The sequence below is a fragment of the Mastomys coucha genome, unplaced genomic scaffold (genome assembly GCF_008632895.1).
Source record: "Mastomys coucha isolate ucsf_1 unplaced genomic scaffold, UCSF_Mcou_1 pScaffold7, whole genome shotgun sequence".
In the NCBI taxonomy this organism is placed as follows: Eukaryota; Metazoa; Chordata; class Mammalia; order Rodentia; family Muridae; genus Mastomys; species Mastomys coucha.
Genome location: NW_022196913.1, coordinates 31,940,217 through 31,956,755, shown reverse-complemented (window position 1 = coordinate 31,956,755; position 16,539 = coordinate 31,940,217). Strand labels below are relative to the sequence as shown.

Below are 16,539 nucleotides of genomic sequence, written 5' to 3'. Positions count from 1 at the left end.
TGGAATATACACTAGAAAATGGTCAGACCTGCATGTTCATGGCTTGGCAAAACTAATCTGGTGAAAAGGACATTGTTTCTGAAGAATATTGACATATTCCATATAATGGTGGACAAAATTCTAATGTGTGTTTTGGACAGCATGCAAAATGGTTCTAAAATTAAAATGAAGACAGAGTGTCCCTGAGAGGCCAAAACAATATTAAGCAGAAGGAAGAAGCCTAGAGGTATTTGCTTTCATTTTTTTCCCCTAGAGAGCCATAGTAACAAAAACCCTGGAATGGTATTTTTTAGAAAAAAGACAAAAGGGAGAAAACAGAAGTTAAGAAACAAGATAAGTGAAATCATGTACTTGTCACCCACACTAAAGACCAGAGTTATTCACCAGGACACATATTGTTCAATGAAATAAGTGATTCCAACAACTTCTCTTCTTACCTCCACCTGCAGAGTATGCCTCCACATAAAAAAATAAACATAATAATTAGAAAAGTAAAAAAAAAAATTAAAAAGAGAATCTAGGAATGTATTTAGTACTTATGTACTTTGACTATATTTCCAGGCATTTGGGGCCCAATTCTCAGGATCAACACAGCATGGCTGGGGCCTGCCCAGCCTTAGGGGAATGACGTGAGTTGGAACACAGAGTTAGATAAGGCCAAAAGACTGATGATCTCAGGGTTTGTAATTCTCTTCCTCACTACTGAAGGCTAGAAGCTGATGGTTTCTGGAAACTTAACACTCTCTTGCTTATTCTGTGGCTGAAACAATCGGCCTTCGGAGATAATACATGCTATTTATCAGTAGGGAATTAGATAAAGGATTTATTGCTAGAACAACCAGGAGCACTTTGCTGGCTAGGCTAGAGGCTCAGAATTTGTTAATCTTTGTGAACCAAGGAGTAAAAAAAGAAGTCACTTACATGGACAATGCACATGCTACCAGTAGATGAATCTAAAAATGTCTACACACCCTTTCAGCTTTTTATAGCCTTCAGAATAAGTTATTTACGTAAGACTTACCTCCCAACTCTTCTGGGGCAATCTACAGATTCAATACAATCCCCATCAAAATTCCAAATCAATTTTTCAGAGAGATAAAAAGAACAATTCTCAAATTCATCTGTAATATCAAAAACCTGGGATAGCAAAAACTATTCTCAACAATAAGAGAACTTCTGGGGAAATTACCATCCCTGACCTCAAGAGGAATAGTGATAGAAACTACACAGTATTGGTTTAGAGACAAACAGTTCTATTCATCAATGGAATAGAACTGAAGACCCAGAAATGATCGCCCACACATATGGTCACCTGGTCTTTGACAAAGAAGACAAAACCATCCAGCGGATAAAAGACAGCATATTCAACAAATGGTACTGGCTCAAGTGGTGCTAGGCATGTAGAAGAATGTAAATTGTTCCATTCTTATCTCCTTGTAGAAAGCTCAAACCCAAGTGGACCAAGGACTTCCACATAAATCCAGATACATTGAATCTAATAGAAGAGAAAGTGGGAAAGAGCCTCAAACAAATTGGTATACGGGGCCGTTTCTTGAACAGAACACCTATGGCTTAGGCTCTAAGATCAACTATAGACAAATGGGATCTCATAAAATTGGAAAGTTTCTGTATGGCAAAGGATACTAAACAGGACAAAACTGCAACCCACAGATTGGGAAAAGATCTTTACCAACCCTATATCTGAAGGAGGACTAATATCCAATATATACAAAGAACTCAAGAATTTAATTTCTTTCTTTCTTCCCTGACACAGAGATCACTGAATAGAGAGTTGTTCAATTTTCACGATTATGTTGCCTTTTTGGTCTTCCTGTTGTTAAAGTCCAGCTTTAATCCATTGTAGTCTCATAAGATACAAGGCCTTATTTCAATTTTCTTGTATCCATTCATTTTTGCATTGTGTGGGACTTTATGGTCAATTTTGGAGAAGGATGCATGAGGTACTTAGAAGAAGGTATTGTCTTTAGTGTTTGGGTAAAATATTTTATAGATGTTTGGTAGGTCCATTTGGTTTACAATGTTTGTTAGTTCCCGTAATTCTCTGTTTAGCTTTAGTCTGAATGACTTGTCAATTTGTGAGAGTGGGGTGTTGAAGTCTCCACTATTAATGTGTGGGGTCTGATGTGCAAGTTAAGCATTAGCAATGTTTCTTTTGCAAATGTGGGTGCCATTTTGTTGAACATAGGTGTTCAGAATTAAGATATAATCTTGGTAGTTTTTTTCTTTGGATTAATGTGAAGTGTCCTCTGTCTCTTTTGATTAATTTTGTTTGAAAGTCTATTTTATTAGATATTAGAATAGCTACTCTAGATTTCTTCTTGGTTCCATTTGCTTGGAAAAGTTTTTTCCAGCCCTTTACTCTAGCATATAAATAAATAAATAAATGTAAGAATAACCATGTGAAAATACACAGATACAAAGCTAATATCTAACAATCCAATAAAAATCCATAATGGAGAAAATATGGATTTATCAGCAAATGATGTATATAATATATGAATTATGATATATGTTATATTATGTAATATATATATATATATTAAATCCTGCTAAAAGGCATTTTGTTAAATCTAAGCATGCCTACTAAACTCATTAGGCAGTATAAACTTTGTACTAAATGATAACAAGTTTGAAGTAGTTTGTTATGATGGTAAAGATGATATATACTACATTTGGAGAATGTTACCCAAAGGCAGGAAATTATGTTGAACTTAAGTGTTCTTTACTTTGTTCAAAAAAAATAAACCCTGATCCTTTTCAAAAGACAGATATGGGTGATAAACAGAATGTCACTGTAGTACTAGCCTGGCGCCAGGTATACAGAAGAATCCAAGTTCTGTAGATGAAGATTGAGTACATCCACATTTACCCTTGTCAAGTACAGACAATGTTCACTTTCTCTACCAAGGGCATCTTATGAAAATGATTCAAGACAGTGAATACTAAAGACTTTTAAACAAATCCTCCCTCTTCTCTATTATAAGCAAAGACCTAATAAGATTGACTTTTCTTAGAAAGTTTTTGTTGGGTTATTCTTTAAGGTGACATACTTCACTGAGTTAGGGGTTGTGAGAAAGCTTATCATGGTGTTTCCACAGTCAAGAAATGGAGATAGGTAAATGTTGTGGCTTTATTTCTTCTGTCTTTAAAAAAAAAAATTAAGTCTGAGTCATATCTGTAAACTGATGTCTCCAACATTTTAGATAGGTTTTTTCTTCAACTATTCTCATTCTCAGAATGTAGTATAGTGTAGCTAATATGGACATTGATGTAGAGCTTCCTAAAAAAAATTGTTATTAATCTACATTATGAGCCAGCTATACAACTGCTGGGAGTATACTGAAAGGACACTATTATACCTTTTACACAAGTTTATTGCTGTTCTGTGTACAATAAGCAAGAATTGGAAATAGCTTAGACCTATCAACTGAAGAATGAATAATAAAAATGTGGTATATATACACAATGAGTTTTAGTGAGCTCTAAATATAATGAAATTTATAGGGAAATGGACATAGCTGGAAATAATTATTCTTAGGTAACTGAGACCCACAAAGACATTTTTGTTTTTCATATATGGATCCTAGCTTTAAATTATTATTTTTATGTGTTATCTTTTACTTATCAGTTTATATATGTATATATGTATATATATATACATTTATATACATATATGTATATATATATATCAGTGCAAATATATATGCAAAGGTGTACCCAAGGCCAGAGGAGATTGATTCTTCTGGACATGGAGTTACACACTGTTTTAAGCTGCCAGGACGAAGTGCTGGGAATCAGACCCAGATCCTCTGGAAGAACTGTATATGCTTCAGCTCCTTATCTCTGAATCTTTAGATATGTCTATTTTGATTGAAATACCTTGGATGTTACCAGGAAACTTTAATAAGTATGTGGGATGACTGGCAAAATTTCAAGTCTGGGAGGTGATAGTAAATTCTGGATGCTATTAAAGGAAAGAGGAATGATGGAGGGAAAGACATGTTAAGTGATACAGGGCTGTGAGGGCAGGGGAAAATGATTAAAACAGAGGATAAGCTAACATTAAAGACTTTTGAAATTCACACCTAAATGTATTATTTTAGAAGCTGGTTGGTACTGGAATTTGGTAATCAAGGGTATTAATAAGATATCAATAAGCTGTTACTACAATAATGAAAGAATTATTGCTTTGTTTAGTTGTTCCTTCTCACTAAGAATGACCAGCAGAGCAGTTTGAATTGGAATCACAAGTATATTTAATTTTCTAGAGTATACTCTCATTCTCAATTAGGATTTAACTTTATTATCTCGAGGCCCTTCTAATGGTCCATGAAATTGGCATTATGGATGAAATTCAAGCTTATTGTCATGAGTGGATTGGGAACAGATCCATTTTTAATAGGACCATTTCTTTGAATATTCTTTGTTTCTCATGGCCTCAAGACTATCCTTTGGTTAAGTCTTTGTTAGTTAGATCAGTATGATGAAAGGGTCTAGTGATAGTGGAATAGTGTCTACCCTGAAGGCTTTCCTCTCTTCCAAAAAGCAAGTTTAACTTACAATTCTTATGCTCAGGTATTATTTTTCTAATTCTGTTATACAGTATGGTCTCCAGCACAAAGGTGTTCCTAGAATATTTTCTTATCCATATTTATTTATTTATTCATGTACAATACATTATCAGTCCTTCCTTTTCTCTAAGTACCCCTTCACACAGTCCTCCCCAGAATCTATCTTCTGTTCCCTAACATTACGGTCCTCTGAGGGGCTCTTCACAGCAGCCAATGGAAATTGATGCAGAGACTTACACCCAAACATTAGATGGAGCTCAGAAAATCTTACAGAAGAGTTGGGAGGACCCAAAGAGGGCAAGAACTCTACAGGAAGACCAACTAACCTGAGTCAGCTAACCTGAACCCTTGGGGTCAGAGACTGAATCACCAAGCAAAGAGAGAGCTTGTACAGGACCTAGTCCTCCTACACATATGTAGCAGATGGGCAGACTGGTCTTAATGCAAGTCCCCCAACAACTGGAAAAGGGGCTGTCCATGAGCCTTTTGCCAACCTGCCTGTGGACTCTGTGTCCCTAAATGGACTGACTTGTCTGGTATTAGTGGGAGAGCATGCCTAGACCTACAGCAACTTAACTTGGGGTGGTGGTGCAGTGTTGTGTTTGTGTGTGTGTATGTGTGTATGTGTCTTGTGTGAGTTAACACCCAGAGGTATGTGTTCTTTACTAGACAAAAGCATAATATACTATATCTAGGGCAAAATACTTTCTAATATAAAAGATTCAAAATCATTTTTATACTTGTGTCTTTATTTCCAAATCTTCCCTCTGTTCTTCAGTGTTGTAAATGAATGTTTTGATTTTCATTACAATATTCTTCTCCAACGTACTGCTTATATTTTATTCCACTATGCAAAGAAATGTTATGACATTACACCACCCATGATTTCTGGAAATTTTCTATCTAAGCAACATAGACTCTTGACAACGTGTTGGATACAAACAATTTAACAGATAGGGGAATGATATATGACATGTTATTGTTGCAAAATCAAGAGATGTTAATTGTGACTGAAACGATGATTCCCCACATTCAGGTTACTTTCTGATGAGACTCAATCAATTGCGGTAGGACTGTCATAGGTACAGCCTGAATAGAATAAATTCTATTTAGATTTAAACAAAGCTCCATGGACAGAAATTATATTTAGGTATGTAAGCCTGGCTAAAAATCTGTGATTTAGGATATTCTAAGGTTCAACAAGAAAACCTTGTGTGTTGTTTTGTTAGATGAAAGCCTTTTGCCTACAAAAAAACAAAACAACAATAACAACAAACAACCCAAAAAGACAAACATAAAAACCTTCTGCACAAGTGAATTTATATCTTATGTTACTGACCTATTGTACCTTAAATTTAGAAACAAACATGTAGAAACAGAAAAACCTTTCCTATGTTTCCTGGATTCTGGAAAAAAACTTACACATTAAACTTCTCAGATGCAGGACTCTCCATTTGGCCTTGTGTTTCAATGTTTAGAAAAAGTGAAGAAAATTGTCACACTAACTATGATTCAGTGACACAAACAGATAAGTATTTACAAAAGTGAAAGTCTGGGACAGAGATATTTTTTAGGGGATAGAATTCATCCAGTCTTTTTTAAGTAGAGATGGCTATAGCAATTGGCAACTTAATTTGTATCCTAGTTATATTCTTGAAATAAGTTAAAATGGTTATATTGACCTCTTGAATCATCATGGTCATGAGGCTGTTAGCACTGACTGAAGTCGAAGAGTCATATGGTCGTCATCTTTTTTCCTAATGTTACTTCTTCTTGCCTCCTAGCAGTGTGTGGCCCTGGGGATCGTTCAATGGCCTATATAGGTGGTGGAATATTTACTCGATGTGAGACTGCGTGAAGCAGACAGGCTGTGCCAGGACTCTTCAGAGATGCCATTTTCTTTCTCTCAACCATGCCCCTGTGAGTAACTTCTCATGTTCTTCTAAGTAAGCTAAGGCAGTCCACTGATGTACAAGACTTTTTAGACAATTTACATTATTTCTGTCATTTTTGCTGTATATGATGTGAACAGGCTGTTGTTCATACCTGGTTAGAATAAATAAAAATAGATAAAGTTGAGAAGTTGTTTCTAATTACTACACTAGAAAACAAATACACCACACATTCTTGTATCAATGGTTCTTAGAAAGAGTCTTCCTTCCAGGAGACATGTAGAAATGTCAAGAGACAATTGGGAATTTTCTTAAACGACCTATATAGGAAGAGGAAGTTTATTACTCTCTAGATGTAAGAGCAAGTGTTTTGCTTATATGCCCTCAGATGACCAGGGCATAAAGTGATCAATCTCAAAAGCCAAATTGCAGAAAATGAGACATTTGACTGGAATGAGGTGAGAAGAGACTGTATTAAATTTATAATTATTATAGAGGAAGAAGGGAACATGTTCTGTTTTCTTGATTTCTGCTATTAGATGCTTGACTTCAATGAACTTAATCATAGTCTTTAATGTGGGGACTTAGTATATAAGCAGGTGAGTATCTAACCATACAGTTTTGGAGTTGCTATTTAAGCAAAATATTTTCCAAAATATTCCAAAAGAGGAGATTATATAATAATTACCTTCTCTTCTTGGTAAAATTTCTAAGTAAATGAATTGTAATCAACACCAATGGATTTTTGAGATTAGAAAACAAAATCCAGTGAGACTAGTTCCTTGTATTCAGCTTAAGCTGTGAATATCTTTCAGATCATAAGTGGTAGGACTGTACATGTACTTACAGTATACATGTATATCTACTGTTCATAAAATAAATTGTGAAAGCATCATAATTTTTCAAAATTTAGTTGTATAATAAGAAATGCTCTTCCTCAAGGAAAGATGTGCCAACTCTAGTCAACATAAAATGGTTGGTCCTAAAGACATATGAATAACACTATACTGAAAAACATACCATACTATCCTCATCAAAATGTACATATTTCACACTGAGTTTGGGAAACTGATGTTTCTCTTTCCCATCTTCTACAATGATCTCTGAGTCGTATGTGTGTTTTTTATGTAGTGGAAAAGGGAGTTTGCTCTGAGATTGTGTCTTTTAGGAGTATCACAAGCTACACTTGTAAAGTCTTATCCACTTGATTGCCTAAACATGAGCTGAAAAACTGAAGCCTATAGATATGCTAACATGAATGGCCCATGGAGGCTTCACCCTTACACAAATAAGTTTAGGCAATCAAGATATGATTAGAATGAGAGACATAGTATTCCACAGGGGGAAGCACACCCATTGATTATCTAACAGCCAATGGTCCTCTCTGAGAATCTTACATACAAGTAACAGTATACAGGTTGTAATCATATATTTGATAATAGAAATGCACATACATACAGTATACATAACAACAATTAATGAGAAAAGAAGAACATGACTTTAAAAAAAGAGGAAGGAGAGGTATATGAGAGTGTTAAGGGAAGAGGAAGAAGAGATAAATGATGTAAGTATATTAATCTCCAAAAATAAAGAAAAATATATTAGAGGTAGTGATAATTGAAAACCAGCATAAACTCTAAAAAAACTGAACTAATAGACAATTATTTTAATCTCCATTTGTATGAAAATTCCATCATTATTCCCTGTATTTATCCTAAAATGTGGAAGTCACTAAGTTCTAACACTATATTGCTATATAAATGTAACTATCGAATTACATTTTACAGTGAAAGATTCTTTTTCCCTATCACTGAAACAGTATCAAATCATACAGGGAAAGACACAGGGCAGAGATAGTAACTTGTTTTGATAACTTTGGATGAATGGATTGGAAAACTGTTGTTTCTATTATCAGGGGCACTTCTGCTGGTGGTGTCAAGCCTTCTTTTATGGGAGAATGTGGCCTCTGGACCTTTGAATAGCAATGAAAATGATGATGATCCACTAGCTATCAAGGGACTGCTTCATAATGCCAGAAGACTGACTCAGAATATCACGGACCTCAACATGGAACTGCGCAGGACATATGTAAGTACTTCACTTAGCTCTGAAATATTTCATAAAACAACCTCCCAGTCAAACTGTTCTGTATTAGATTTACAGTTATCATGAGCCAAGTCTTTAAAAATGCACAGTTCTAATAAAAAATTGAAGCATCAGCTATTGAAAAGTGAAGTAAGAAGAAAGAGGGTAAGTTCCATGAAATATCAAATGTTTTTGAAGCAATCAGTGAGCCTTGGGATTTTCACCTAGTTATCTTTAAATTTTCCTAAATGTTCATTTGTGGCATAAAAGTCTAATAGATACAGATGGGGACAAGCTCTGACTTCCTTACCTTGTTTACATCGCTATCAACATCTTTGTTTAATGCAAAGCAGAAGTAAGAAAGCAAAAAAAATAAAAAATAAAAAAACCAAAAATGAACCAATGAAACAAATTGACAAAACATGAAACATTAGCCTCTCAAATCTTTAAACCCTCAGAGTCATTGTTTAAATAGGTACAATGCATACGTTTATTGTTTTGGAAGGCTTGTTTAGAAGGCTTGTTCTCTGTTTCAAAGAGCTACATGTTCTCTGTTCAGTATCAGTACATATCAAGGACAAAATAATATACAAGGCTTCTATTCAAAAATAGATACCCAGAAAATGTGTCTCTTTTTGTAATAAATATGCACTGATGTTAAGATTTAATTCACTAGATTTTCTGTTTTTTTTTCCTTTATCCTATCTTAGACAGTCAAGGAAGTCTCTGAAAAATTACACGATCAGTATGTAAGTACCTCTCTTACTACCATCTTTTTCCCATAAAGCCTGCATGTTAATGATTTTGCTTTTGCAATGAAAAAAATTAAATACCAGTTTCAAGAGATACACCTCCACAGGTAAAAGAAAGTGCCAACCATTAAAAAGCAGAGGACAGCCTCATGAAATCACTGGTTTGTAAGAAACAGAAAAATCTGTAGGGCTTTATCTGTTTTTTTTTTTTTTAATATTTGTTGTTTACTTAAAAACAATCTTTGCACTTGCAACAGAATGTTTTATTAGTTGTGTCCCGGGAAGAATTCTGATCCCACAATTTTGCTTCTATGGAGGCAGTCTTTGTTGACATCTTAGCACACTGGAGAACTCCAATAGAGAAGAAGCGCATTGCTGTGAGTGAGAAGGAATGAGTGGACTGAATCTAAAGTGTGATAATCCGAGAGGGGGGCAAGGAAAACAGCATCAAAAACATATTAGTTTCTCATAGAAGGCTAGGAACCATACCTGCAACATTTTAAAATCATGTTTAAAGGATTCTGGTGTTCAAGTTTATTCACTGGGAAGGTTGGATTAGAAAAGAAATGGTTTGGTGTTCCTGAGGACTGTATGTTTCCTGTTCAAGGCCAGTTAGTGTCAAGAGAGAGTAAACATGACTTCATTACTTACGTGGGAACCCAGAGAATGTCTCTTTCAGCAATAAATATGCATTCAGGATGATTCTTCCCTCATTAATTTTTGCCACTCCCCTCATCCTGATTTAGCTAAATTAAGATTCAGAATCCTATTCCAAATTTCCTAGTATGTCATTTATTTCTATTTTCCCTTATTTCAAAAGCCTTCATGCTAGTGCTGTCACTTAAACTTACAAGAGAAAGCATCAAAGACCAATTGTCAAGTTACATATCTACAAATGTATTATGATCTTTTATTCAGTATTACAATACAAGAAATCTTCTGGTAGTAAAAAGTGAATGAGGAAGCTTAAAAAGAATGATTTGTTCAATTTTCTATAACTTTATTTACTTTTTAATTTAAAATTACAATTTTGAACTGTAAGTGTAACCATCGTGACTAGGGCAGATCTCCTATATCTGAATGTAGCTTTGAAGGAGACAGAAACACTGGCATTTTCCACTTAGTTCACTCCAGGTCCCCAAGAAGGCTGTAGTGCATTGTAGTCAGTTGGGTATAGGGAACAGAAGCAATCCAAATGGAAACCATACCAAGAGGGAAGAAAAGCACTAATTTATTTTCAGGAACACCACTAATTAGCTTTTATAGCTCTCCCATGCTGGAGTTCATTCAGTAGGGGGGCTTAGTTGACAAGCAAAAATAGACACCCTCTTCCTAATGAGTGCAAGTTGCCTATCTGTTCAAGGTCAGCTAACATAAAGGAGAAAAATGTAAGGCTTCCGTAAAACCATGGGTTTTAAAAATGTGTCTCTGCATTTGACACAGATGTGTTATAATTGTCTTTTTTCAAACTGGTTTCTCATTTCTCATTCTCTACTGACCCTCTTTCAAATTCTTAACATTCCTGGGAACCCATTCAACTTCTACACATTAGCTGTATATCATTATTAAATAATAATTTATTAATAGTATATTTAAAGTATAATACTTATAAACAATCTATTATCAATGTGTGAACATTAATTAACATTTTGTTGCTTTTATTTTAATTGCCTATTATTTCCTAAAAATATTCAATTTGCTTTATCTAATTTTGTAAAACATTACACATTGTCAGTCAGGATTTATGATTAACGCTCAATGGTACAGATGTTTACATTCACTTGGAACAGGAAGAAAACATATAATTTTAAAATCCCTGGGAGATATAATATAACATGTAAATAAAGAATATATCTAATAAAAATAAATAAATAAACAAATGCCTAGGTAAATCATTACAAAACACAGGCAACAACAAGTTAATGAAGGTAGTTACAAAATACCATAACAATGGGCCCAGATTTTAGAGAAAAATAATCTCTAAGACATTTCATATTTTCTAGCTCTGTTATTTTTAATTCTTCCATTCAATATTGAGAAACTTAGGGAAAATGAGGAAAAATAAGAAGAGAGTAAATAAAAGCAGAGTAAATAAAGTACAGGATAGGAGATAGACATTTATATGACAAAATCAGATTTCAAACTAATTAAGAGGTATCGACATGTTTATGTTGTTAAGTCTTTAATCTTAGATTTTATTTTTGTAAAGAATATATCTATTGAGTACATTTATATTCTGATTAAAATTTCATTGACTTATATTTCTCAATTTTAATGAACTGAATACTAATTTTGATATATGCAGCTATTTGAGTTTATTGAGGATATGGAGTTTCTGGTCAAGGCTCTCACCTGCTGCCACAATTATTCAATCAAAACTCCAGAAAACCTGGACGAAGCTCAAGAGATCCCTGTGAGTTTTTAGCTTGATTATTTTTTTACCTAAACAGCTGAAACAGTGGAGTAATATTGCTTTATCATGTTGCAGGCTTTTGTAAGTAGTATAAAAGATGTGGAAATCATACTTACAGGGAAATGGAGTAAGAATGAACAAAGACAACTCATGTTATTGATTTCATAAAAAAAGGAAATATTATTAAGTAATATTTTAACAAGTCCCTAAACAGTCCATTAAGAGAGTTTTAGTTTAATAATATCTCACTACTATTCTTTACTTAATACAAACAAATGTCACTTACTGACCACTATGCTTAGTTTTTTTGATGTTCAAGACTCTTCGTATTCTACTTGTACTACTGTTAGTACTTCTTACTAACCAATTAATGTCTGTATGACTCTGAGCTTTCTTCTATGTCTTAACTGAAAGTGTCTGAACAAGGGAGTACTTATAAACACTGTGAAATGCTCCTGAGAGTAAGCTATGCCCTCAGTTGTAATGAGGGGGTCTACATATCAGTGCAGCTGTGATTAGAACTGTTGTCATCTCTCCTCATGATTCTTTTCCAAAACTTATCACCCAATGAACTGATTGAAATGTCTTGTGATAATAGTTAGACAAAATGGAAGAAGAAAATATTTCTATATATGCACTATCTAGGCACTCTACACAGTACTTTATTGACATTGCTGTAATTACCATTCACAAAAGCTAGCTGAGGTAAGGCAACCGAGGCATTGAAAGGTTTTATAGAACATGTATCTTCTAACGAAACAGGTATGTGGGCCCCATCCATCTCACGTCCTAATTTTAACACATATTCAGAGATGGTTCTAGAAGACTATATTCTAATACCTTTGGATCTGGATCTTTCCATGATGTATTTTTCCCCTTTCCATCATAATGTCCACTGGTTTCCTCAGAACTCATTTCACTGATTCGATGATAGTTAGAGATATTAGCACATGAAGCATTCTAAGTCAGGAATTAGTTTTACGTAAGATCCTAGAATGCATTGCAAAGTCAAAATTGTGTTGTTATTTTTATTCAGGCTGTTACTGAAGACAATGACAGTCTGTTGTTCCCTTGTTCTTAATTTATATATTCCAATGAATGTTTTACTCTATTAGAAGCAAGAAGAGTGAGTGCTCAAGACTAAGAAATCCACACTTAGCAATGTCAGGTTGACTTTATAGAATATTTTTATTAATATTCTAAGATTACCTAAACATAAGTATGATTGTGAACAATGTAGTTTATTTGTGTGATGAATGTAAGTTAAATATTTTGCCATTGACACTGTGGGTATAGATTTTTCCTGAAACAAAATATTTACTAAGTCTCACCAAATTCTTGAGCTCCCCAGGATAAAACCAAAAAATTTTTAAGAGATTTCAGGAAGGTCTGATGGCAAAATTGCATATGGAAAGTAAGATCAATCAATAAAGTGATAATTGGGAATAATATTTATCTATATAACCTGTTTTATGATGGTAAATTATAGGTTTTTATTTTACTTTATTAGTCTATATTATTTTTATTCCTTAAACCTTTCTGCTTTCTTATAAAAATAAAAAATGAATATTTATTTCAGTCTGTCTCATAGAAAACCAAAACTAATGAATTTTTTTTATTTCACTTATTTTAACATGGCTGCTTAGTTTAATGACTTTCCAAAAGTGATCCTCAGTAGAATGTGGGCTTGGAATGAAACTTCTAAGTTTCTACTGACCATACTCAGAAGTATTCCAGGAATGGATAATGATGTCATTTTATTAGCCAAAGATATTGAAACAAAACTTGCAGAACTTTTTAAGTATATCCAGAGTATACTCAGCTTGGTGAGTAATGTTCTTTCCTTCTACAATTCTTATTCATGAATGATGTGACTTCTGCAATGGAGGTTAAAATCTGAAGCATTTTACTTGTAGATATTCTCACATGTAAAGGGTAGAGATTGAAGTATAATGTTTCACAGGAATTTGAACAGTACTTCTTTCTCTGAGCAGAGTGAAAAATTCCTGACCACTTCATTAGAAACTCTTATCATGGTGCTAATCAGCATTCCTTACATGCCATGGCCAAACACAAGTCTATGTTTAAGTATCAAATCATGATCCTCCATCTTCACAGTCATAAAAGGGAAAATTTTATTTGAAGTCAATTAAACGTAAAAGATGAGTGCAGAAGTGTTGATTTTACTTGGAGGTGGCTGACAGATGCACAGTACTTCCTGCTAGACATGTGAAAATCTACAAACCTGTCATTGAAGTTTCATATTGTTTTATTTTTCTTTTTTATAACAGCTATTCTTTTCTTTTATTAATTTTCTTAATTTTTGTTTAAAATACACTTAATACACTGTATTTTGATCATATTCCTTCCATTTCCAAACTCCTCCAGATTCTCCCTACTTCCTACTTTCCCTCGTAAAACAAGAAACATAACAAGAGGGAAAATACAAAAACCAAAACAGAGGAGCAAACTAAGAAAAAGACAACCAAGGAGTCAAAAATACTCAGTGAAAACAATCCACCCAAACAAAGCAGAAAAACCTATGGAGTATGTTTTGTGTACACTAGTACACAAATTACTCATAGTTTTGAGGCCTGACCTAGAACATGGTTGAGGTACCCAATGAAACTCTTTTGTAGAAAACTAATTTCCCACCACCTCTTTTCTTCTGGTATGAATTGCAAATAACTTTTTAGATAGGACTTTTGCCCACTTTTTTTTTTTCTCAATGCTAGGACTGTGTGGTTTGAACCTGTGCAGGTCTTGTGAATGCTGTCAGAGTCTCTGTGAGTTTATGTTTGTATCAGTCCTGTTGCATGCTGGAGATGCTGGTCCTGTGGACTCACCTACCACCTCTCATTTTCTAATTTTTTGGCTCAATTTCTTGTAGTGGGGCATTAAAGTCATCCTATATAGGCTTGAGTGGTGTAGACTTTCTTACTCTTCACACATTGTTCAGTTATTGGTCTCTTGTCAATTATTATGTACTGTCAGAAGAAACTTTAGGCTTTAGAGATACTCTTATCTATGTGCATAATACTATTCCTATGTTAATTTCTCAGAATAATAGTAATAGGTTTTACTCTAGGCCTACGACCCATGTAATCTTAGGTTCTAGGTCTTACTAGCAGTGTCAGGTATGGGTCACATCCCATGGAATGATGAAATCCATTCAAGGTGTGCATAGTTACTCCCACAACATTTTACCATCACTGCATCAGTATAACTTGTAGGCAGGTATGCTAAAACAGATGGATGCCTGTCTGAAAAAAGGTCCACAGTCTTATCATTTCCCTAAATATAATTTGACGTCTAATAAAAAGGAAAAGCAAAAATAAGCTCTATAAATAAATGATAACTGACTGATTTTCATTTGGTCAATAGATTTATGGAACAACAGAAAATGTGGATAACACTGTCTTTTCCGGGCTTGAAGACTTAAAAACATCTGATGAAGAATTTAGCTTTTTTGCTCTTTGTAAATTTTCCTATTGCTTACGTGTAGATATACATATGGTTGAACTTTATCTCAAGCTATTGGAGTGTGTGGTAACTGTTAATAGTGATATTTGCTTATCTACCAATAGTAGAGATTCTTCATGATGCTGAATCTTTTTAAACTTATTTTGTAACTGTGAAGGTATGATTGAGTATAATGGGTATCTTTTAAAAGAAAAATAAACTATATATATATATATATGTATATATATATACATATATATGTATGTGTTAAAAGTTTATATAGAAAGTTTGTTAGTATCTTTTATTCATTTACTATTAAATGTATTAATAACTTTATGAGGTATGACAGACAAATGGATACCCCATAACTTGTATCAGAATCACAAATTAATGTTAATATTGATATAGTTATTAGTATCAAATATTTAATTCAAAATTAAATGTACTTCCATGTTACTAAGTATATGGGACTAGTGGGAGAAAGTAATTGCAAGAAAGTAATTCAGTTTGATGGAAGCTATCCATATTATCCTATGCTATAGCTACCCATCCAGTCTGCCAGGTAATTAACAGCATGTTCTATGGTTCAATTTGTAAGGCTTTCTCCTAAGATACAGGTCACACGTACTCACTGCAGTATTCATATATTAGTTGCAGCTCTCAGTAATTATCATAGAACTTCCTTTGTGCAATACATAGTGATAAACAAAGAAACTATCAAATAATAAAAGGGCGGAGAACAAGATTTAGTGGGATGCTTACCCACTAAAATGATATGTATATCACAACAAACCCAACTTTCAGGAACTACTTTGAAGAGCAGGGCAGAGAAATTGTTAAGAGAGGGGGTGGGGGGAGGAGCACCAGAGCAAAGCAGTGACTTTTTGACATGATAGGGTCCATTAACTCATAGCACGTGTCCTTGCCTATACAAGAACTACATGAGAACAAGGCAGTAAGCATTCAAACATGGAAAGGGGATGTAGCATGGCACTGCCTTTAGCTTATGAGTTATTGATGGTTAATAGCTTCAGGGAGGGAAGGCTACGGACATTCTTAAGTACCTCATTCTCCAGTAGATGACAACAAGACTATATCAGCACAAAGTAGACTTCATAATTTGTTTAAGAAAAAAACCAAAATGTTGAGAAAGACTGGAAAGAAGATACCAATGAAAGAATTATCATTTTATATAGTAGATACATTATAAGTAAATTTAAAGGGTAAATAATATTGCAGCAAATCTATAAATTACTCACATAGAGAAGATCAAAGTCCAGGCCATGTTTCCTGCTAGTGTAACATATCTTTCAGGATTCCAAGATAACCATAAAAACCATCTT

General features: G+C 34.0%; 1 protein-coding gene across 1 annotated transcript; it reads left to right on the top strand.

The window, feature by feature from the left end:
* The first annotated feature begins 6,481 nt into the window (after positions 1-6,481).
* Positions 6,482-15,337, top strand: LOC116082335 (prolactin-7A2-like). The gene is made up of 7 exons (XM_031359222.1): positions 6,482-6,512; positions 7,081-7,083; positions 8,400-8,572; positions 9,280-9,318; positions 11,627-11,734; positions 13,381-13,560; positions 15,119-15,337. Exons 1-7 carry the CDS (start codon positions 6,482-6,484, stop codon positions 15,335-15,337), a joined length of 753 nt encoding a protein of 250 aa, XP_031215082.1.
* The last annotated feature ends 1,202 nt before the right edge of the window (positions 15,338-16,539 follow it).

Bases quoted from the DNA above. Each gene is read 5' to 3' on its own strand.
- LOC116082335 (XM_031359222.1), top strand. From the start codon at position 6,482: ATGCCATTTTCTTTCTCTCAACCATGCCCCT. The intron at 9,319-11,626 runs GTAAGTACCTCT...TGATATATGCAG, and splicing joins AAAAATTACACGATCAGTAT to CTATTTGAGTTTATTGAGGA. The intron at 11,735-13,380 runs GTGAGTTTTTAG...ATGGCTGCTTAG, and splicing joins ACGAAGCTCAAGAGATCCCT to TTTAATGACTTTCCAAAAGT.